Genomic DNA, 23,304 nt, shown 5'->3' with positions numbered 1-23,304 from the left:
GGAAGGTTTTAGGCTAAAAATAATTTCGATATATAAAAGGGGCGTGGCACCTCCCATACAAATGGAATTTTTGGTACTGCATATCTTTGAAGGTATACATGCCAGAACATTGATATTCAGTAAGGAGTTATTTGAGGTCAATCCTTATCACCACCAAGAAAATATGGAATTGGGAAAAAGGGGGCGTGGCACCTCCCATACAAATGGAATATATTATACTGCATATATCTGGATGTCGTAATGGTAGGATAATTAAAATTGTTAAGGAGCTATGTGACGTTAAGTCCTAAAACCTCCAGTAAAATGTGGAATGCGGAAAAACTATGGCTGCCGTACAAACTTAAGTTATTTTAACACCTAAAGTTTGACTGCATTGTTGAGTTTAGCTGTTATGCCTTTTGGACGTTTAGTAATCTGCTGCTGTTAAAAAAATTGTTTAGTTTCAGTCTACCTACATCTTCTATAAAAATCAAATTTTGGCTCGAGGTTCCTTCGATCAAGACGAAAGTTTTTCGTATTTCAGAATTAAGAATTTTAAATTTAAATGTTTTTTTTTTTTTTTGGCTATGGGAAAGAACTATCTTAGCTCCCAAAAATGATCATGTTAACAAAATCAATGATCGCTTTCAAAATCAATTTCCTGGTGAAGTGACGAAATAAAAGAGAAGAAATTTTTTTTTTTTATATATCCAAATGTATTTCTATACTCCTTAGAACCAAGCATATATCAACGTTGAAAATTGGCTCACCAGTCATGCTTCTTCGGAACGTAATCAAAGCAACAATCATCGGCGGTAAAAGCAATACAATAGTATAAAATAAGATACAATAAAATACAAGAATAAAATGTTTTAACATAAAATTTCACCAAATAGCGTACAAAATTCAATTCAATTTACAGAACAATAAATTAAATTATCAACAAACAAAACAGAAAAAATAACGCAACATCCATTCGATCTCGGGCGTTACAACGTGCGCTTGGTAAAGCTTGTACTTCAAGATATGTTATGCTCGCGCACTAACACTAGCGCCACGTTGTTGTTGTTGTTGTTGAAGCGAAAAGGACACTCACCGAACGCCTTGGGTAATGTTATCGATGTTGATTGTGCTTTGCCGGATGCAGATCCGATAACAAGCACTATTAAAGTACCAGCCCGACCATCTCGGGAACGATTTACTATGACCACATGAAGCCTTCTAGGCCATACCGCCCTCCCACCTACACATGAGAAACTTGCGGTCGCCAGAGCCTCGGCTGGATTCGTCACGGGTAGGTGAGGTTAACAATTGGGTTCGAGAAGCTCTATATTGCGCTTGAATCAATTTGGTATTTTAGTCGCCTCTTAAACTAGGCATACCTGCGGTGGGTATATTCTAAGCCCCCTAACCCGCCATCTGTGGTATCAGCGCCAAACTGGAGCACAATTTACCGCTAACATTTCATCGCCTTATAAAAGCTCACAGTCAGACATAATTTAGAGCAACCGAGGTCGTAGTTTCTTATACGGTTGAGAGTGGGATAAAAAAAAGATTGAATTGCACATGATCAATACGGCAAAAAATGCGTGGAATACCTGCGTTAAATTAATAAACTAATGGAAGAAGACATGGCATCATATGCTTATAAATAAGCAAAGCAACAGTTTCGCAGGTTCGCGATTCGCTGCAAGGAAGTGCTAGTTGTGGGAAAAAATGTTAAAGTACGCTTTATCCTTGAGTCCTGGGCTCGCGACATAAGTTCGTTCTTGGAACATATCTTCTGTTACTTAATAAGAATGTTCCAATAAACGTAACCTACTCGAGCAAAAATTCAAATATTTTCACGCTCTGGAGTTGATGAATAGAAATTATCTTAATCCTGCTAGTCTTATTTTGCATTCACTCAAGCAGAGTTTTGTACGCCCTCTTCCTATGCTACCATAGACGGATTCTGATAAAAACATGTGTACTTTTTTAGCCGGAGCATTATCCTTTATTCGCATACCATGGCCTAGCTAAAGTATCCGCTGTGTTTTAATTCGCTGGTCTATGTTGATGAAGCTCATACAGCTCATTATCGTCGCCTGATTATGAATATGTGTATTTACGCAACTGCGGCTTAAGCGCGCTTCCTCCAGAATTTCTGCCGCTTTCTGGCTGGAAGCCTGCAGGATCTACTAATTTCTGGGTCGATGAAGTAAACATCAGATGCGACCCACGTTTCTTTTAACATTTTCTTCGCAGTGCAGGTTTCGATGACCGCCGTTGGCAGTCTTGCTTTGTATGATGAAGTTGTAAAATAAAACGCAGTCTAATGAATATTTGGTGCCTCACGGTAGGGAGTTTGTTTACTAATCCACCGTAGCCAAGATCTTAAGTTCAATTTACGTAAAGGTAACATAAAAAATTAAAATTGTCTAAATAAAGTTGCCTCATACGCCAAGTACGTAAGCTGGTAGATTGGTTATAACCTAAAGTCTTTTGCTGCTTTAAATCTTCTCTAAACATAGTTAAAGAAAATAGAGGCCTCTTTAATTTTTAGTAAAAAGTCGAAGTATTACACCACAAAAAAGAAGAAAAGTTCGGCCTTAATCTCTTCAGAGGTATATCACACCAAATTACTATATAATTATTTTAAATGTATGTATGTATGAGTGTGTATAAGACAATATGTAAATATGTAGGTTTATGTTGGTACCAGCAGAATAAGCAAACGCTCACGCAGTTGCAATTTTGTTTAATTAATCTCTAACGAGATGTTTGTATAGGCGTCCAGACGACGCTGATTAAAAATATCTACATATCGTTAGCTTAATGTGAAAATCTCCTAAGTCACTTTTTCTGAAAAATTGGATTTCAATGTAGTTTTAAAACTGAATTCAAAATACAAAAAAACACAAAAAAAAATATTTAAATTTTTCATTTTTACGTGCTGTGGGCAATGACTTGTAAATGTACTAAGTCGTCAGCTGTTAAAAAAATGTGATAAGTCAACCTGTCAATAATATCAATCTGAATTACTAGCCATTTCTTTGTGCGCGCATTTTATTTATTTATTTAATTCATTCATCTAAAAGTACATGCTTTGTAGTTGTTGTTGTATTAACGACAAAGACACTCCCCGAAGGCTTTGGGGAGTGTTACCGCTGTTGATGGCCCTTTGCTGGATATAGATCCGGTACGTTCTGTTAACATAGCCTACTAAGGTACTAGGCTGACTATATCGGGAACGATTTATATGACCACACTAAACCTTCTAGGCCATCCTGCCCTCCCCACCCCCTAGTTCCATGAGGAACTTGGGGTCGCCAGAGCCTCGGCTGTCAAGGAAACAGTATTCGCCACGGTTAGGTGAGTTGACAATTGGGTTGGAGAAGCCATATATTGTGCTAGGAAAACCTTGAGGGGGTTGCGAACACAACCCCTTGAAATTGGCTTTACCCCCACATTATAGGCAAGCATGAGTGAGGTAAAAGTTCTTCTGTCATGCCTGAAGACCAAGCAATTGGTGCCAGTGAAGCATACGTAAAACAATTTTGTAAAAATTTTTGGAACTTTCTCAATTTTATAGGAGTTAGATTCACAGAAAAGATTCCATATTATTGAGCAATATTCAAGACGACTTCTGACCAAGGATATATAAAGTGCCTTCAACGTCATAGGCTCCTTAAAGTCACTGGTGTTACGTCTACTGAACCCAACCATTGCAACAAATTTTGAAACAACGAAATCAATGTGACTAGAAAAAGAGAATTTAGAGCCAAAAATTACACTCAAGTCTTTACTCTCTTGACAACGATTAAGAGATTTAGTTTGTAGATAAAGTATGTGGCAATTGTCTTTATCGAATAAGACACAACACAGCATTTGTTTGAATTTAAAACTAAGTTATTGTCTGCGCACCATCCGGCAAAAGAGTCCAGATCAGAACCGTTACAAGTTATATAAATAAATAAATATACCGCGCGATAACCTCCGAAGAGATTTTAGGCCGAGCTTCTCTTCCAATTTACGTCGTGCTCCTTTTTTTAATTTTTCCTACAAATTGGCGGGACGCGACCTACTTGTTTTATGCCGACTCCGAACGGCATCTGCGTGGCAGATGAGTTTTCATTGAGAGCTTTTCATGGCAGAAATACACTCGGAGTGCTTGCCAAAAAATTTTCTTCTAATTGAAAAACCTTATTTCTAAAAGTTTGATGTTGCTTTGTCCGGGGTGTAAAGCCAGGGCATTCGGAGTGGTTGGCGGAGCACGCTACCATCACACCATGGTGGCCGCCAATAGTTAGAAATAGTTTGACAAATAAATAGTATTTCTTGTGAAATATATAGCTTTTGTATTATATTTCAATCATTAAAGGGGAGGAGTGATGGGAAAACATACTGAGTAAAAAGTGTAAGTCAGGAGAAACAAGTAAGGACGGGGTTGTCTTCGGCTGGGCCGAAGGCTTCATACCTTTCATGAATGGGACTGAGCAATAATCTTATCCCGTTCGTAATATCCGAATAATCGGATGTATAAGATAAGAAATATATAGTGAACAGATCTACATACCTAAACGATTTTTAAGATAAATATAAAATAAAAAATAGGTAGGTACTTTGTGTGAGGAAACAAATTTTCAGGTTTTTTGTGGTCTGCCTGTAAAAAATATGACTACGAATCACGTATTTCAACAATATATGACGTAAACGAAATTATTTGATGAAATTTTATGAATTTTGAAGCTTCTATAAAAGGGGCAAAAATGACAGTTTATATGAAGTATATAATATATATACCACCGATCTCAATGATTTTTTCAGACATCAATGCAGGCTATACACGTAAGCATTTGGTGAAATTTGAAGCTTGTAACTGTTAAAATGGGGCCAAAATCGCAAAAAAAATATATTTATACTATATATTCCATCATATATATATTATATATATCACCGATCTCTATGATTTTTTGACACAACAACATATACTATAAACGTAAGCATTCGTTGAAATTTGAAGCCTCTAGCTCTTAAAATAGGGCAGTAATTACGAAAAGTTTCTTATCTGAACAATCGGTTGTGGGGGATATATACTATATATACGACCGATCTCATCAATTTTTTCAGGCAACAATATGTGCAATATTCGAAAGTATATGGTGAAGTTTGAAGCTTCAATCTGTTAAATTGAGTAAGATATTACAAAAATCCTCTTTTTCTGAAAAATCGGTTGTATGGATGATATATGCTATAGTGGTTCGATCCGGCCGGTTCCGACAAATGTCTAATCAGACACCCAAATACACCCGCTCACCAAATTTTATCAAGATATCTCAAAAATTGAGGGACTAGTTTGCATACAAACAGACAGACGGACATGGGTAAATCAACTCAGCTCTTCAACCTAATTATATCGTGACGAAATTAATATACCATTTCATTTTCATGAAAGGTATAAAAATTTGTTTTGAGTGAGGAAATTGTGCTAAGTCATAAAATAGCTGCGGGGTTAGCACACATTATTTTTATATATCTTTTTCAAAGCTTCTACACTCAAAAGTATTGCAACTAAGGTATCCTCATTAACAGTTTTAAAGAAAAATTTACTTCAAAAATTATTCAGTTTTTTCGTCTCCTGTAAAATTCGTAAAAAGTGACTTAGCACATTTTCACATTAAGCTAACGATATGTAACTGCATTCAAATATATATATGCATTATTATTGCTCGTTTAGCATAACATGTATGTATGTCGAAATGCAATGTAACTTTTTAATTTCATATTTTTTTTATTAAGAAAAATTCCCACATTTTTTGTTCTTTACGTAGTCAGCTTTTCAGCGTTGCCAAACTTAATTAAACTATTTTACGTATGAATGTGTGTATGCATGTTCATATGTACCAAAAATTTCATATATACTTATGTATGAATGTATATCTACGCTATCAATATGAAAATATCTTTTGCGGAAGCATTTCACAGACACTTTTTAATTATGAATTTTATGCTACAATTTTTAAATTAAAATTCTTGAAGTTATACTTTCCCATCCAATCGAATGGATTCCTATTTTGTGTTTTAATAAAATATAATTGAAAATATAGCATTTAAATTGGAATGGCATATTGCAGATTTTTAAAAAAGAAAATTACTTTTAGCTGAAACATTAACAGTGGCTTAGATCAAAGTCAACTCGTAATTGAAGCACACTAAAGAAATTTTAATTCGTCAAATATAACGTTTTTGATAATAAATCATAAATTGGCGCTTAACCGTGTCGGCGATTATTGCCTTTGCATAAAACGTTACGCCAGTTTTTCTATCTTCGCTATAACTGGCGCCAATTTGGTTCAACATCAAATTCTCCTCCACCCCTTTCTTCCAACTCATTGGAGATATCCCGCTTCTTTTACTATTGAGCTTATTTTGTAAATAATGAGTTTGCAAAATAGTCCCGACTTAAAAAATTCCGAAATACAAAATTCCAAAGAAGGTAGCCCCGAAACGAAATCCCGACAGTTTATAATCCCGACACTACCAAGTTCCGACTATTGATAATCCCAACAAGACCAAATCCCGACAATTAATAATCACGATTACGGTTAGGTCTAGGCACGAAGTCCCGTAAAAAACCTCGACAACATGCAAATTGGGAAACCCCACATAATGTCATAAAAAATACACATCTTCGATGTTGTTCTGTTATTTCAGACATCTGTGCCCAACAATACCTACCCGATCCAGCACCGGCTGCGCGATACGGCCTTTGACCGGGCCTAAAAAAATATCTCTTACTCGATCTAACGCCGGCTACACGATCCATAGTATTTTTGCACAGAACACCTTTCTGCGCAGGCGGCCTTTGGACGCGCTTCAAAACACACCCTTAGTCGAACCAACCCGGCTAGGCGATCCACTCTATTTCCACTTGGCCGCGTTTAAAAAAAACAATTCATAATAATAATGAAATTATAGTAAATTTATCTGGATTGAGTGTTGTCGCGATTTGGAAATGTAGACATTTCACCTCGTTGAAATATTATGATGTGGAGATATTATCCACTCGAATTATTGTCCAGTCGGTATTTCGTTATGTCGGGATTTTGTTATGTGCGGATTGTGTCTTATCGGGATTATGTATTTCCGGGGTTAAGAAAGTGTCTCCACCTACAATGGCGAAATTGGATGTTTGAATTTAAACTGCAAATTCTATTAGCAATTTTTATAAATATTTCAAAACGGGCGTAAATCCACCTACTTCTGGTAAAACCAATTTCACAAATATTAGCCTTCATAAGTAGAGTTGGGATTCTACCAGGTATTTACCATTTTTATGCGTAAATACCAGGAAAATACCCTTAATATTCCTTTTTTGTATCCTTTTTTGCGTATTTAAAAATCATTTGAATCGAGGCTGCTTGGAATTACAATTCAGCAATTAAATTTATACGTCATTTGAAATTAAAACAATTTCGTTTTGATTTTAAACAAACAACCCAGCAAACACTCGGAGTCAACAATTAGTCTGGATGGAGTCCAAATTTTGCACTCGTTATGAACTCATTTATGAGCCTGAAGCGAGTGCTATATGCTCATATTTTGCCCCTAACATAAGTCTTATACTGGCCTCCTTCCGATATCATATATATATATATGACCCTTAATGACTTCATATACTGCTAATTTTGAGTCTTTTAATGACACTACTTCAGGACTTTTAGGAAGAATTTTTGACATATATCCGAAGCGGAAAACATAGGGGAGAAAATTTTTGTGATAAAACTCCCTTGAGGATAAGATAGAAAGTATTAGTTGAATTAATTTTTTATTTAGAATAAATTGTCGCAGAAAAATTTCTGAGTTTTTATTCCGGAGCTGCCTAGTTTACTGATTTTAATATTTTTCGTTTGTTCATAATTTCATCAAATTGGAGTCATAAAAGGCTCGAAGGCGATAGCATTTTTGAAGCTGATATTTTTCGGGCCCATATTGAACTCCAGAACTGTAAGAAAATGTTTATAGGGTACACATATTTACCCAAACAAAGCTACCTCTCAAACATGCTCACGGCGCCCATAATTTAAGAATCCGAAATGAGTCCAAAATAAGTGGGCAATGTAGGAATCAGAAAAGCATCGAAACGCGTAGGAGGGTAAAAGAAAATTTAATTTTTGCATTTTATTTAACGGGCTACAAGCTCCTAACCTAGCATGCAAAAATTACCATTTATCAGCTATTTATGTTCGCCACAGCGAGTTTCGAACACATTTTGAAACTTTGTTTCGACAATTTTTCATTTTAATACAAAATGAATTATATTTGTACATTATTGTTACCCTTGCCATTCGTTTTTTCAACGTTTTTCCTCATGGATGCTTCTCGACATTTTTAATGTGACCGCAAAGCTGCCAATCTCTGTCCAGGTGTGTCGAACTATATATGACTCCAATAAGCGTTGACGATGCCTAATAAATAGGTCATATAAGTTTCAGATAAACAGCGTTTATTAGAGTAAAAATGACGCCGGATAGTTCCAGTAGAGTATAATATGAGCTGTTTAAACGCCTTTTAAGACTTATGTCGGACTCTTATTTAGGCCTAAATGATATAAGTTAATAGGCTCCTATAGAGCGACCATTGCGAGAAAGAAATACATTGGCTTCGGCCTCCCAAATGAGCACATACCGACTTTAAACGTTCCAATTTAGATATTTTTTCGACTCTTTTTCGACTTAAAATGTTTACTGGGTAAACTTAAATTTTTGCAACGGCATGCATTATAGGCTAAATATTTTTGAAAAACGCTTTATTACAGATTAAAACTAGTTCAACCGATAGCGTAATTGATAACTACCCACCAATATAGGACAAATTGGGTACAGTTTGGATTGAATTTGTGTGTTTGTTTCCCATATTTTCCAAAAGATTATTTTTACCCTTCTTTTGGGTAAATATTTGGGTATTTATCCATTTTTACCATATATACCCAATTTACCGGGTATTTACCATTTGGGTATTTACCCCTTTCCCATCTCTATTCATAAGTCAACTTGTTCAGGCTGTTCTAACAAAACCCAACTCACATACTATCATCATCATAATGAGTATGCCGGACAACACTATGCTAACTGGCGCAAACTAAACTGGTAACACCAAAGATATTGCAATCAGTTTCCACATATTCCTTCCAGCGAAGTGAAGGACGCTCACAGTGATGCCTTGGTTTTAAAAGGGGATTGTAAAAACGCTAATTTCTAATAATTTTTTTTAAATTTCTTTTCTATTACTAAGTTAAATTCATTTTTTCATTTACATATGTTCTGACTAAATAAATTTCTAAAGAGAAAAATAAACTCCAAAAAGAAAAAACATAGGCATTTCAAAGTGGGATTTTTCAAAATTTGCCCCCACGACCCAAAGGGGGGGACATCAGAATTCATTTTAGAGGTGTGGTTCCTTCGGCACAGTTTCTTATTTGGATCCCTAGAATATGATTTTCACAGAGCAATGTGCGATTTATTTGCCTCCCCACAAATCGACCCGGCCTACGGAGCATCTTTCATCATCTTTCATTAGCATAGCATGGCCTTGCCAGCGTAGCCGCTGCTTTTCATTTCGCTGGACTAAGTTGCTGTCTGCGTAAGGCTCGTACAGCTCATCATTAATTCTGCGATAAGTGACTTGTAGAGCATAACTTTCGTCTGCCAAGAGAGGATTATACTTTTCAAACGCCTGCAAAGTGAACATAGAATTTATTGGTAAGAGTAATTCTTCGCTGGATTTCAAAGCTGATGTTGTTTTTTTGTGTTAATGCTGGTTCCCAAGTACACGAAGTCTTTTCCTATTTCAAAATTATGGCTGCCAACAGGAGTTACCGACAGCAGGTGTTTTGTTTTGTCCTCATTCACCATCAAACCCATCTTTTCTGCCTCTTATTCAAGTTTGAGTAAGCAGAACTTACAGCGTGGGTGTTCAGGTCAATGATATCAATGTCGTCAGCATACGCCATTGATTGAACGCTCTTATAGGATAATTTTTCCATCATTTCAATCGCACGATATGGGGTCTCCCTGTATGAGAGCAATGATTCCATCATCATCAGTGGCGGGTTCGGGTTAATTACCTTCCCTGGGCGTTTCATCGCCCTCTCCATTTAGGAGCATAGAAAAGTCTCCCTGCATGATCTAAGCACCCTCTATAGATGTTGTTTTTGTTTTTGTTATTGATAAGGACATCCCCCGAAGGTATTGCGGAGTGTTGTAGATATCGATGGACCTGTTGTTGTTGTTGTTGTTGTAGCTGTGCTTCGCCCCATCCAATGGTCCTCTGCGGGATACATATCCGGTACGTTGCGGTTACAATCACCACTAAGGTACTAGCCCGACCATCTCGGTAACGATTAACTATGACCACATGAAACTTTCAATGTCTTCCCGCCCTCCAACCTCCTAGAGTCATGAGGAACTTGTGGTCACCAAAACTTCGGCTGTTAAAGAAACAGGGGTTGCCACGGTTAGGTGAGGTTGACAATGCGATTTCAGAAGCTATATATTGCGTTGGCAACCTCTTGAAAGGTTTGCGCCACACAACCCTTTGAATCAACTTGGTATTTTGGTCGCCTCTTACGTCAGGCATACATGCAGCGGGTATGCACTTAGCCCCCTAACCCGATAGGCTATCCCTCTGGACATCAGTTGCCAGGTCGCCCTTTTCGTTTTTACAGGAGTTTGCCCTAGACTCAAAACTGTCTGTAAGTCGCCGGATTTTTAGAAGAAATATGCGGGAGTTATTCCTTGTGGCCAGCAGATCAAAATCGTCTAGCTTCCCTTTTTAACTCGAGGTAGCGTTCACACACTCTAATTGTTAATTGTGAAACTTCTCAGCGAATATTCGTTCCCTTGCATAAAACATATAAGTCGTGTCCCAAGTTTGTAGAAAAACTTAGAAAGAAAGTAGCATGACCCAGGTATCTTCATTAGGACAGACTCTGATTGTAGATGGCTTGTTTTTGGAGCTTTAAGGTCGACCTTTGACGCAAATCACAGCTGTGTATATAATATTTGGTTACACTCGAACTTAGACTCCCCTGTTTGCTTCCCCTATTATTTCCAAAGCTTTATCATAACTATTATTTGGCTTAAGCTTTGTTGGCCTTTTCGTACCCATTAACGCCAATCATCCCTGTTTTCCGTTAATTGAAGCCGATTGAGCACTGCAAGAGGGTTCAAGTCGTCGTTAATCTGCCTTTTCCAACTCAGTGGAGCTCTCGTCCTTCCTTTGCTTTTACATCCAGGTGTCGATAGAAATACTTTCCTGGCCGTAACGTCTGCTGTACTCTATCTTCATATCTGCGTAGAGCTCAAATCTTCTTCGATACTCGCCGTCCCGCCGTGGACAGGACTATAAATTCTTCAGAGAATTTTTCTGACACTCCAATGGTCTTCTCACCTTTTCTTAACATCGTCGATGATTTCGTGCTATACAAGAGAACAGAAAGGATGAGCGAGTTCTAGAGCTTGAATTTGCCTACTCAGTTCAAAGTAGCTTTTGCTGGAAAGTATTCCAATATTTAGATATTAAACTGGTATTGCTGTCTTGCTCCTCTTCTTGCAGCTTACTTTGAAAGAACAACATATATGATCCGGTCTATGAAAAGGTGGCTTATGACAAACAAATGTTTCCACTTTTTTTCTGGTTTCGGTAGTTTTTGAGACGCTCTTTCACGTGGTGAAAACTAGAAAATTCTAACTTGCTTAGAAGTGTATTAAAAATGTACAGAAAGAAGAGCACAAATGAAAGGCGATGAAGCGTTTGGTTCTTTCGATGACATTTTGGTGGCTGGAGAAGCATCCTCAGATTTTTTGATAGCATTTTTTTCGGTGGCAATGGAGCCAAAATATCCGTGAGAAACTGGTTTGTGCTTTGCCTTTTGGGCATGACTGTTCATAATGCAAAAGAAAAACTACTAAGAAACTGAAGAAATGCATTGTTTATCTTTAACAGCTGTTTCCCGCACTTTCTTTTTTGAGCCATCAGCCACCTTTTCATAGGCCGGGTCACATATAGTGGATTTTTTATTTTCAAATTTAGGGGACATTATTTTTCTATTGAGTAAATTATTTAAATTAAATTTACTTTCCACTTGAAAAATAATGCAAATTTTGCATGGAATTATCCCAAAATAGGCAGAAGTTATGCCGAAAACAATATCTTAGGGATACCTATGGTAAACCGGAAGTGATCCCAAGTCAAATAGACTTCGAGCTATAGGATTTTTATATGAATAAGTCATAGCCGGAAAGGAAGAATGGAGGGAAAGCATGTCATGGCTCTTTTTACAAGTTTGTTTATAATCGACTTAAAACTTTCAAGGATGAAGGAGTTTCTATAATACAAGACATCATATAGGAGAGCAAAGAGAATACTTTGCGGATTTTTATTATTATTTAAAAGGAAAATTTGCATTCAAATGATATTGAATACGCATGAAAAGCTGTACAAAATTAAACTCCACATTACAAAGTACTAAGGGATTCGAGCGGTTGATAAGCGCAATAAAGCTTTATAGCTCTATAACTACCGCAACCCAATTGTCAACTTCATCTATGCGAGGGAAATCCTGTTACAAATATGAATGTATTATACACATTATTAGCAGGCAAAGTTCTGGCGATCTCAAGTTCCTTATGAAACTATGGGGGTGAGGGGAGCGGGATGGCCTTGAAGGTTTAATTTGGTTATATTGGTGATCGGGTTAGTACCTTAATGATGCTTGTTACCGTAACGTACAGGATCTATATCTGGCCAAGACCATCAACGTCGATAATACTCCCAAGAACCTTCGGGATATGTTTTTATCGTTAATGAAATAGCAACACTCACTTCGTGGTGAGGGAGGAAACAATTTAGAAATCCCCGTATATACTGGGGTATTTACTGATAATATTTTATAAATTCAAATTAACTTATTCATCTATAAGTGTAAGTCTGTTGCATATAATATTTGTCATAATAAGGAGCTAATGTATATACCTTGAAAGAGATTTGTGGTATGCTGCTATTTTCCTATAAACTAGCCAACCTATTTTATGAAACCACGAACGGCTACTTTAGCCTGAGACATTTGGTTTAGTTGGCCAGCACAGTAATTCTACACCATGGCGATGTTTTTCATATTGAAGGAGTATTACGCCACCAGGAATAAAGGTGATACGTGTCACTAAGGACGTGTAGCTTTCAGTGTAGCCCATAAACGAAAGTATCTTTAGTTGCATTTTTCGATTAATTTTAAATATTTTGCATACTTTTCGCATACCTCTCGAATATGAAAGGTGACAAACCACGTTCGCATATTTTAATTACATTAAGTTTGTGACCGTCGATTAGCGTTCAAACGTTGTAATACCATATTCACGTCAAATACAAACATGCATTCATATTTACACAAATATATACATACGTATGTACGTATATATGTATGTTAATAACTTTTTCACAGTTTCCATGCTCAAGCATTTCTGCAGCTGAGTTATTTGCGCTACAAAACATTTTATCCGCACTGACAACTGCTCATATAAGTAGTACATACTGCCATAATTAACAGAATTTATTTGCTTTATATGCACATAACAAAAAGTATGTAACGCTCTTTATAGTTTTTTTTTTTCGCTCTGAAAATTACTACACTTATTTAACTTGATTCCTTTGGCACTTTGCACTTTGTTCGTAATATGAACATCGTTTATGCTTTGTTATTTATTTTGCACTGATTGTCGGAATTTGGCATATCATTGAGCAATAATTGTAATATAAAAGTCTTTAAAACTGCGCACATGTTGCTACAAACACACATTCATAAACATTTAACAGCCATAAAGGTGCACAAACAAAAACAAGTAAGGAAGGCTAAGTTCGGGTGTAACCGAACATTACATACTCAGCTGAGAGCTTTGGAGACAAAATAAGGGAAATCCACCATGTAGGAAAATGAACCTAGGGTAACCCTGGAATGTGTTTGTCTGACATGTGTATCAAATGGAAGGTATTAAATAGTATTTTAAAAGGGAGTGGGCCATAGTTTTATAGGTGGACGCCTTTTCGAGATATCGCCATAAAGGCGGACCCGGGGTGACTCTAGAATATGTTTGTACGATATGGGTATAAAATGAATGGTGTTAATGAGTATTTTAAAAGGGAATGGTCCTTAGTTCCATAGCTGGACGCCGTTTCGATATATCGCCATAAAGGTGGACCAGGGGTGACTCTAGAATGTGTTTGTACGATATGGATATAAAATGAATGGTGTTAATGAGTATTTTAAAATGGAATGGGCCTTAGTTCTATATGTGGACGCCTTTTCCAGATATCGCCATAAAGGTGGACCAGGGGTGACTCTAGAATGCGTTTTTACGATATGGGTATCCAATTAAAGGTAATAATAAGGGTTTTAAAAGCGAGTGTTAGTTGTATATGTGAAGGCGTTTTCGAGATATCGACCAAAATGTGGACCAGTGTGACCCAGAACATCATCTGTCGGGTACTGCTAATTTATTTATATATGTAATACCACGAACAGTATTCCTACCAAGATACCAAGGGCTGTTGATTTCGCCCTGCATAACTTTTTCATTTTCTTCTACTTAATATGGTAGGTGTCAGACCCATTTTACAAAGTTTTTTGTAAAGTAATATTTTGCGTCAAAAAAAAACAATCCAACCACCATTGTTCATCCCTTTTTTCGTATTTGGTATAGAATTATAGTATTTTTTGTCATTTTTCGTAATATTCGATATCGGAAAAGTGGGCGTGGTTATAGTCGGATTTCGGCCATATTTTATACCAAGATAAAGTGACTTCAGATAAGTACGTGAACTAAGTTTAGTTAAGATATATCGTTTTTTGCGCAAGTCATCGTATTAACGGCCGAGCGGAAGGACAGACGGTCGACTGTGTATAAAAACTGGGCGTGGCTTCAACCGATTTCGCTGGTGAATTTTTGTTCGACTTATGGCATTAAAAGTATTCTAGACAAACTAAATGAAAAAGGGCAGAGCCACACCCATTTCGGAATTTTCTATTATTTTTGTATTTTGTTGCGCCATATCATTACTGGAGTTGAATGTTGGCATAATTTACTTATATACTGTAAAGATATTAAATTTTTTGTTAAAATTTTACTTTAAAAAAAATTCCTTTTAAAAGTGGGCAGTGTCGTTCTCCGATTTTGCTAATTTTTATTAAGCATATATATAGTAATAGGAGTAACGTTCCTGCCAAATTTCATCATGATATCTGCAACGACTGCCAAATTACAGCTTGCAAAATTTTAAATTACCTTCTTTTAAAAGTGGGCGACGCCACGCCCATTGTCCAAAATTTTACTAATTTTCTATTCTGCGTCATAAGTTCAACTCACCTACCAAATTTCATCGCTTTATCCGTCTTTGGTAATGAATTATCGCACTTTTTCTGTTTTTCGAAATTTTCGATATCAAAAAAGTGGGCGTGGTTATAGTCCGATATCGTTCATTTTAAATAGCGATCTGAGATGAGTACTCAGGAACCTACGTACCAAATTTCATCAAGATACCTAAAAATTTACTAAAGTTATCGTGTTTACAGACGGTCGGACAGACGGACGGACGGACATGGCTAAATGAATTTCTTTTTTCCCCCAGATCATTTTGATACATAGAAGTCTATATCTATCTCGATTAGTTTATGCCGTTACGGATTACCGTTATGAGACCAAAGTTAATATACTCTGTGAGCTCTGCTCAGCTGAGTATAAAAACATACAAACGTAAATCTGGCATGCACACAAATATATTTCACAAAAAGTTAATCATACGCCATGTCATCCGCTGCCAGCACTGTAGGCAGTCGTAGTGTTCAACTGACTGTATGCTTATCACGCTATTTCGTTGCATCTCGCTCTTTCGCTCGTCATATCCACTTCATCTCGCGATTACTTGTTTGGCTACTTAAGATAAACACTTATTAAACGAGTGACATTTTTCAACATTAAATTAATTGCAACTTGTTATTAACGTTGGCATTTCCCTATTGTAGTAATTGTTGTTGTTCGAATGAGGCTAAAATGAATTATTCTGTGGAGTTAATTCTTATGGTATGGGATTATGTGTACATTTCATGATAAATTTTCGACCAACCTCATCAATTGTTATATTTTATTATTTACCAGTATGAAATGAAATAAAAAGCAAAGAAAGAACCTACAACCAACCATCCAACTACTAAAGCAATAACAGAAATTAACGTAATTCACAAGTTGACAGACAGTCACATGTGCGTTATTGTCTGAATTTATTGCTTTTTAATAATTTAATGCACTCGCCAATGTGTACAATTTCGCCACGGAGCGCTTTCAAGCTTTAACTACGAGTGCGTATAGCCATTTACATACATCCCTACTCACGTACATAAATATCGACTTATTCTAATTGAAAAGTCGTTCATTACTTAACAGTTTTGTTAATAAGGCTATATCTGAGCGAAGTCGTTAATAAGTCGTATCTCAGGAGATCGGTTAAAAGGTTCTAACTAAAAAAAATATTTTTTTGTCAAAAAAACTTCGCATTTGACTTAATTTATTTCCTAAAGCTAGATTCATGTGTCTTCTATAGCATGGTTAAGCATTTTAAGTTGTTAACGAATTGCTAAAAGAAATTAAACTAAATTTATTTTATAGCTCTTCTGTACAAAAATTTTTGTTTCTACTACAATCTTTCTAACCAGACCTGTTAAATTTGAATTAACATTAGTAATCAATTAATTAGATGCCTATTTTAATGGCCAATGATCATTTCAATTATTTTCCGAAAACAGCAATTACTAGTTGATTACCATAAGAAAAAAATAATAAAAAACCATGATTTTTTACGATTATTGAAAAAAATCAAAAATAATCAAAAGTAATCAAAAAAGGCTTTTTTTTATTAATTTTTCAACATGGTTGGATATTTTCCAAGAATATCTTTATATATAAAAATCACGTGTCACAATGTTTGTCCGCGATGGACTCCTAAACTACTGAACCGGTTTTGAATTTGTTTTGCACCTCGTGTGTAGCTTGATCTAACTTGAAATATAGGATAGGTTATAGTCGCAATATTATTTTATTGCAATTTTTTTTAGATGTTTATATGTATTAATAAAATGTTACGTATACGCACCGGCACTCATATTTTCAGGTGGTACTTCCGTGTAATTGGTTGGTGTTTAATTAAACAAAGTGCTTATCAATAAAAAATATTATAGCGAATGATATCAAGTATAGCACATCACCAGGCCCGGGGAAGGGAATGAGTGGATTACCCCGGGCCCGGGGTTTCTGAGGGGGCCCGCGGCTTAGAGGTACTAAGACATTTTTTTTAATTCAGGAGACTCTTTAGTTGTTCCATGTGCAATTTTTAAGCCGAATTTCAAAATCAACGAATATCTGCATTTCGTTTTAATATTATCGTGAAGTGTGAAAAATAAAAATGAAAATCTATAAATATAAAAAGAAAGGCTAAAATGTGTGTTAGTTGGTCGCCGGTGTTTGAAGAGATGCGTCGGTCGATTTTGGTCAAACTTTCACACAAGTTGCGTATACCTCACGCGGTGGTTATTACATAGCTTTGATTGTGATCGACGTACAGGGTCTAGAGATATAGGCCCAAAAATGGACCCGGTACCCCTAGAATGTGTGGGTAATATGGATATCAAATGAAAGCCGTTGCTGAGAGCTCTAAAGTAATTTTCATTGTGATATTCGATTTAGTCGCATCAACGTAGCAAAACTGATAAATATGCATTCGAATCCGAAGTAAGGACATGAATTAATAATACCCACAAACATTTACATACGTCCTATGGGATTAGCCTGAAATTTGGTATATAAATTTGCCTATATTAATATTTACGACCCTTTTTCCGGGAAGTAGACCGTAAACGAACTGGGACTGAGACTGGGAGTGGGACTGGTACTGGGACTAGAACAAAATACATACCACCCTCTGGGACAAGCAATGAGGGATGAAGAAGAATGAGAAGAACTTGAAAGAAGAGAAAAGTGAGAAGGAGGAGACTGAGAAAGAGATAGAAAGAGACGAAAATGGAGATAGATCAAGCGAAAAAGACGGAGGGAGGAGTGAATAAAAGGATTAGGAAAAAGTGTAGATGGGGGAGGGTAGAGTTAGACGGAAAAAGATTATTAAAATGTATGCATCTAGGCCAAATTTAGAGCAGAACAACGTCTGCCGGGTCTGCTAGTATATATATATATATATATATAAACCTTTTTTAAATATTTTTTTATTTTTCAATGGCTTTTTTTATTAATTTTTCAACAAGGTTGAATATTTTCCAAGAATATATATATATATATATATATATATATATATATATAAATTAATAAAAAAAGCCCTTGAGAAATAAAAAAAATATTTAAAAAAGGTTTATATATGGGGTATTCCATCCCATTTCGACCAATTTTGAACCCGACCCATTTAGAATTGGATGAAAGTTTTTCTTCTTTTTCTAGCTTGCGAAAGACGTTTTTCAGAAGTTTTTCAAATTTTTTCATCCAACTCAAAAAAAGTTATGAATTTTAAAAAAAACACCGTTTTTGTTTTCAAAATGCTTTATAACTTTTTCAAAAATTGACCGTTTGGGATCTTTTTTTTTTTAATTTGTTTTTAAATGTACTTTTCGGAAAAAATTCAAAAAAAATTTTTAAAGTTTTTTTTTTGTAATTTTTCAGTTTTTCGAGATTTTTCGAATTTCGCCCGTTTTTTTTCTCATAAAAAACTTCTATCAATTCTGCAATCATCCCCACTAATCCCGGAGTGGGCCGAGAATTTTTTTTTTTATTTAATTGAAAAAAAAACTTTAAAATTTTTTTTGTATTTTTTCCGAAAAGTACATTTAAAATCATATTTAAAAAAAAAAAAATATCCCAAACTGTCAATTTTTGAAAAGGTTATAGCATTTGGAAAAAACAACGTTTTTTTTTTTAAATTCATAACTTTTTTTGAGTTGGATGAAAAAATTTGAAAAAATTCTGAAAAACGTCTTTCGTAAACTAGAAAAAGAAGAAGAACTTTCAGCCAATTCTAAAGGGTTGGGTTCAAAATTGGTCGAAATGGGATGGAATACCCCATATATATACATATATTATATTGATTTTTGATTATTTTTAAAAACAATCGTAAAAAATCGTAATTTTTTTTTTTTTTTTGGATTTTTGTTTTAATCAATTAGAAAGTAATCATTAAAAATAGAAAATAATGGCGAGTAATCATTAAATGGCTTTTCAAGAAAATAATCAATTTAACGGGTTATCATTGCCATTAATAATTATTATTTAACAGATCTGGTTGAGATACATCCTTATTAACAGAATATCTGAGATACGTCCTTTTTACCACATCTTTTAAGTTACGACTTTTCTATTAGAATAGGTTGAGTCCTTGGGGGCGTGTATGCAGCAATGCTTTGTGTATGTATATTTTTAGTGTAGGTGGCATCATCGCATTCACTGTGAATTTCTACGTATGTATGTATGTATAAATTTACAATATTCGCGTACGAGAAGAGAGAAAGAATAACATTAAATAAAACGAACTAGAAGAACAAATAGAACCGAAATCGAAGATCTAGTTCACTTGTTCAGTTGAGAGACAAGGTCAATTGAACAAGTTAAGAACGAAACGACCCAACTCTACTAACACGGTTAGCAGCCGATATTTGTGCGCAAAAAAGAGCTTTCCCAGTGGAATATGTTTATTCATAATTTTTTTCGCTTTTTCACTTACGGCTCAGGCCTCGTATGAGATCTCTGTTTTTTTTTTAAAGACCAATAATTAAGATTTAAGGCATATACCTGAACCGTTCGAATTATTTCTGGGGCGTTTTCGCCTAGTACAATGAACGATTCAAGGCAAAAATCAATAAGATCTTGCCACGTGTACTGCAGTGTCCCTTACAATAGAACCATGTTCGGGGTGGAGATGTTGGTTTTGTGATGGAAAATATCATCTCGCCATAATCCGCGTTAAACAAGGTTTTCAATGCCTATACGCCAATATATTGTTCAGCTGACATGTATAAGGAATCTATTTAAAAGAAACTATAGCGAACATACTGTGACGAATATGAGTGACACTAAGTGATACTCACATCCCTAGTCTGATGCTAAGTAAATGAAGTCACAAGAACAATAAAGCAGGCAGTCACTTGTATCTACATAAACGAATAAAACATTTTGTCTACACATATGTACATACACGCAGCAGAGATGCATCAACACATGCAGATATCTTATCTGAGATGCTCCCAAAAGTATGCAATTGTTATTGTTGAAGTGTCGCTCACAAATACACGCATATGAGAAGCTATATACGTGCATCTGTAGTTATAATTATATGGCGGTAACTAAGTAAATTCTGGAAGCGCCTAGAAGATGCCACGAGGAAATCACAGAGTATAAAAGCACCAGCGGTAGAGGCGCTATAATCAGTTTTTGATTAAGCGCGCATTCTGTCGGGCAATAGTAGAGTTTCATTTAAGCTATCAGTCAGTTTAGTTATTAAGCAAGCTAGTTGAAAAGTATAAGTATTATTGTGAAGTACTTTAATAAAGGCCATTTTTCCATTATTCAATATTGGAGTTATTTATTCAACAGTTTAGCGATACGAACGTTAGCAGAAGATTGCAAATAAGAGGATTTGCCAGTAAATTCGTTACAATACGATGACTACGGCCACAATGACATCACAATTATTCTTAGAAAATTTAACGCCAGGGGGTTGAGGTTAATTACGTTCGCTGCTGCTAGAAACATGAGTGATTACAGTACTAGGTTATTTGGCTGTCTCTGATCGAAGAACACGAAATCAAAGCGATCACCTGGTGATTAATGACAGGCATATCATCAGTGCTACGGGTGTGCGCAGGCTATCAAATCTAAGGATGCAAGGAAAGTTTTCCATTAAATAGCTTCTACCGATACAAGCAGCTGATTATTACTTCACTTGATCTCACACTTACTAATCGAAATCCGCCTTCGAGCTGGCAATGTTTCCGCGTAGTACTGTGAACAACAAAGACACCAAGCGAACCCGGAAAAAGGCTATTAAAAGAATGGAAGCACCTTCAGATGCTCGCTGATGGGAATAATTGATGGGAATAATTCGCGCAAACGCTGCCTTAAAATCCGGCGGATGATGGTAGGTTTCAAGACCCGGGGCAATTTTCTGCAGAAATTATTATGGTGGCTTGGTAACTGACTAACAGCGTATGGTTAAGTTGTGGAGGAAATACGTCTTCGTATTGCTATGTAGCGAGTGAGAAGCCGTAACCAACAGCCCGCGTAGGCGAAGTAGGGATGCTGGTGTGACCAGCTTGAGCGCCAACTAATGATGATGATAATTTATTAATGAAATAATACATACTTGCATATGTAAATCTCTGTCCTTGCGTTCTACAGACCAAATTGAAAATCAATGAAAATATTTCAATATCCTTTTAATATTGACTTTTTTGTTTCTTGTTTGTATTCTCCTTTTATTGTAATTATTTAATTTAAAGTCTTTTTTTTTCGTTTATTTACAGAACCTTTTACTGACTATCGTGTCATCGTTCAAGCTTTTACCATGAAAAACGAAGGAAATCCCTCCGATCAAATTGTGCAACGTACCGATGTGGCCGGGCCCAGCTCCCCATATGTGGTCAACTTAACGTGTCATTCGCAGGACGCCATCGCATTACGCTGGCGGCGACCGCACGAGTTTTACAATACAATCGATTTTTATATAATTAAAACGCGTGTGGTGGGCCAAGATTCACATCGTGACATACGCATTAATGCATCGGCAAAGGAGTTGGAAACGGCGGTAAGTCAATAGAGCCGGATAGTTAAGTGCGGTTAATGAAAATAAGTGATGACAGTGTGGTTATGGTTTTGGAAAGTACTCTTTTTTCTTGTTTATTTTTTCAAAGAATAAGAGCTACAAATTTAAGTTAAATAGAAAGCTGATTAAATTGAAGTATTAAGTGAAAGTTAATTTTGTTTGTATTTTGTAGCCAAAACAATGTTCAAAGAACTTGTGTCTCATAAATGCTTGTATCTGGCATTCTGGCAAAAAATTCTTTTGACTTCTGCCTCTGAAATTTAAACAAATTCCAACTGATGTTGTTGTTGTTGTAGCGATAAGTACACTTCTCGCAGGTTTCGGGGAATGTTGTCGATGTTGATGTTCCTTCGCTGGATGCAGAGGCAATACGTTCCGGTAACAAGCACCATTAAGATAGATACTAGCCCGACCATCACGGGAGCAATTTAGTATGTCCACATGAAACTTTCGAGGTCATCTCACCCTCCCGCCCCTGTTTAATAAACAGGATTCGGCATAGGTAGGTGAGGTTGATAATTGGGTTGGAAAAGCTATACATTGCGTTGGCATTCTCTTGAAAGGGCTGCGCTACACAACCCCCTGCCGCGGATATATTCTAAGCCCCCCAACCCGCTGGCGTCTAATGAAAGTCAGCTATAATACATTCAATTATACATATATGCACTAGGTTGGGTTGAACTGGCCGGTGAGGTCACGACATAGACAGAATGTGTTCAAGGTGCTCCCACAAGTTTGTCTAACGTCCAAACCCCTATTAAAATCTAGGGCCTATGTTATTAGTAACTCTGTCGCCTTGGCAAATACTAGAAGCTATCTAAGACTTCTAGATATGATAGCTGTATCACTCCTAATAGCTGGAGTCTTCACCTGGCGAGCGCAGGGCAAAACATGATTAATCGTTTAGTCCTCCAAATTGCCCTTCCAACATCTGCTATAAGGGGCTAGGCCTAGTTTGAGAGCATATGAACCCAAAAGGCTATGTGCAGTCTGAATACCCGTCATTAGTCTTCATCCTCTGTTTTAATAATAAGAGCCACTTTGTTATGCTAAGATTGTAATACCTGATCTTCGATACAACTTCTGATCTTCGCAACTCTCGTCTTTTCTTAATCTTTACCAATCTGATTCGGACGTTTACGGCACAGGCTTCGAGTGATGCGCCTAAAACTGTGATGCGCAAACTTTCTTAAACAATTATTAAGCTAAGGCTTCTTATCTTGCAAAGTATCACAGAATAGGTGCATTATTGTTCTTTTTTTCAGTGTCTCCATTGTTGCTATATGCGACGGCATTCAATACACAGCTCTTCCACATTCCTTTCTTTAAAGTAGGGTCTCGTAAATTTGACGATAGCAGCGAAATGTATATTTTAAAAATATTTCTGATCATATTTTCCCTGTATTTGAATAGCTTTCCAAC

At 36.2% G+C, this 23,304-nt stretch overlaps 1 protein-coding gene across 8 annotated transcripts in view; it reads left to right on the top strand.

Moving 5' to 3' along the window:
- Positions 1-23,304, top strand: part of Ptp99A (Protein tyrosine phosphatase 99A) — a 272,777-nt gene that overhangs the window by 130,421 nt on the left and 119,052 nt on the right. For all 8 annotated transcript variants that reach the window (XM_067762743.1, XM_067762742.1, XM_067762737.1 and 5 more), the window contains exon 4: positions 21,584-21,864. In XM_067762743.1, the coding sequence (XP_067618844.1) occupies positions 21,584-21,864 (281 nt within the window). The remainder of the gene's footprint in view (positions 1-21,583; positions 21,865-23,304) is intronic.

The sequence above is a fragment of the Eurosta solidaginis genome, chromosome 1 (assembly GCF_040869045.1).
Source record: "Eurosta solidaginis isolate ZX-2024a chromosome 1, ASM4086904v1, whole genome shotgun sequence".
Lineage (NCBI taxonomy): Eukaryota > Metazoa > Arthropoda > Insecta > Diptera > Tephritidae > Eurosta > Eurosta solidaginis.
This window is presented reverse-complemented; position numbering and strand designations above follow the sequence as displayed.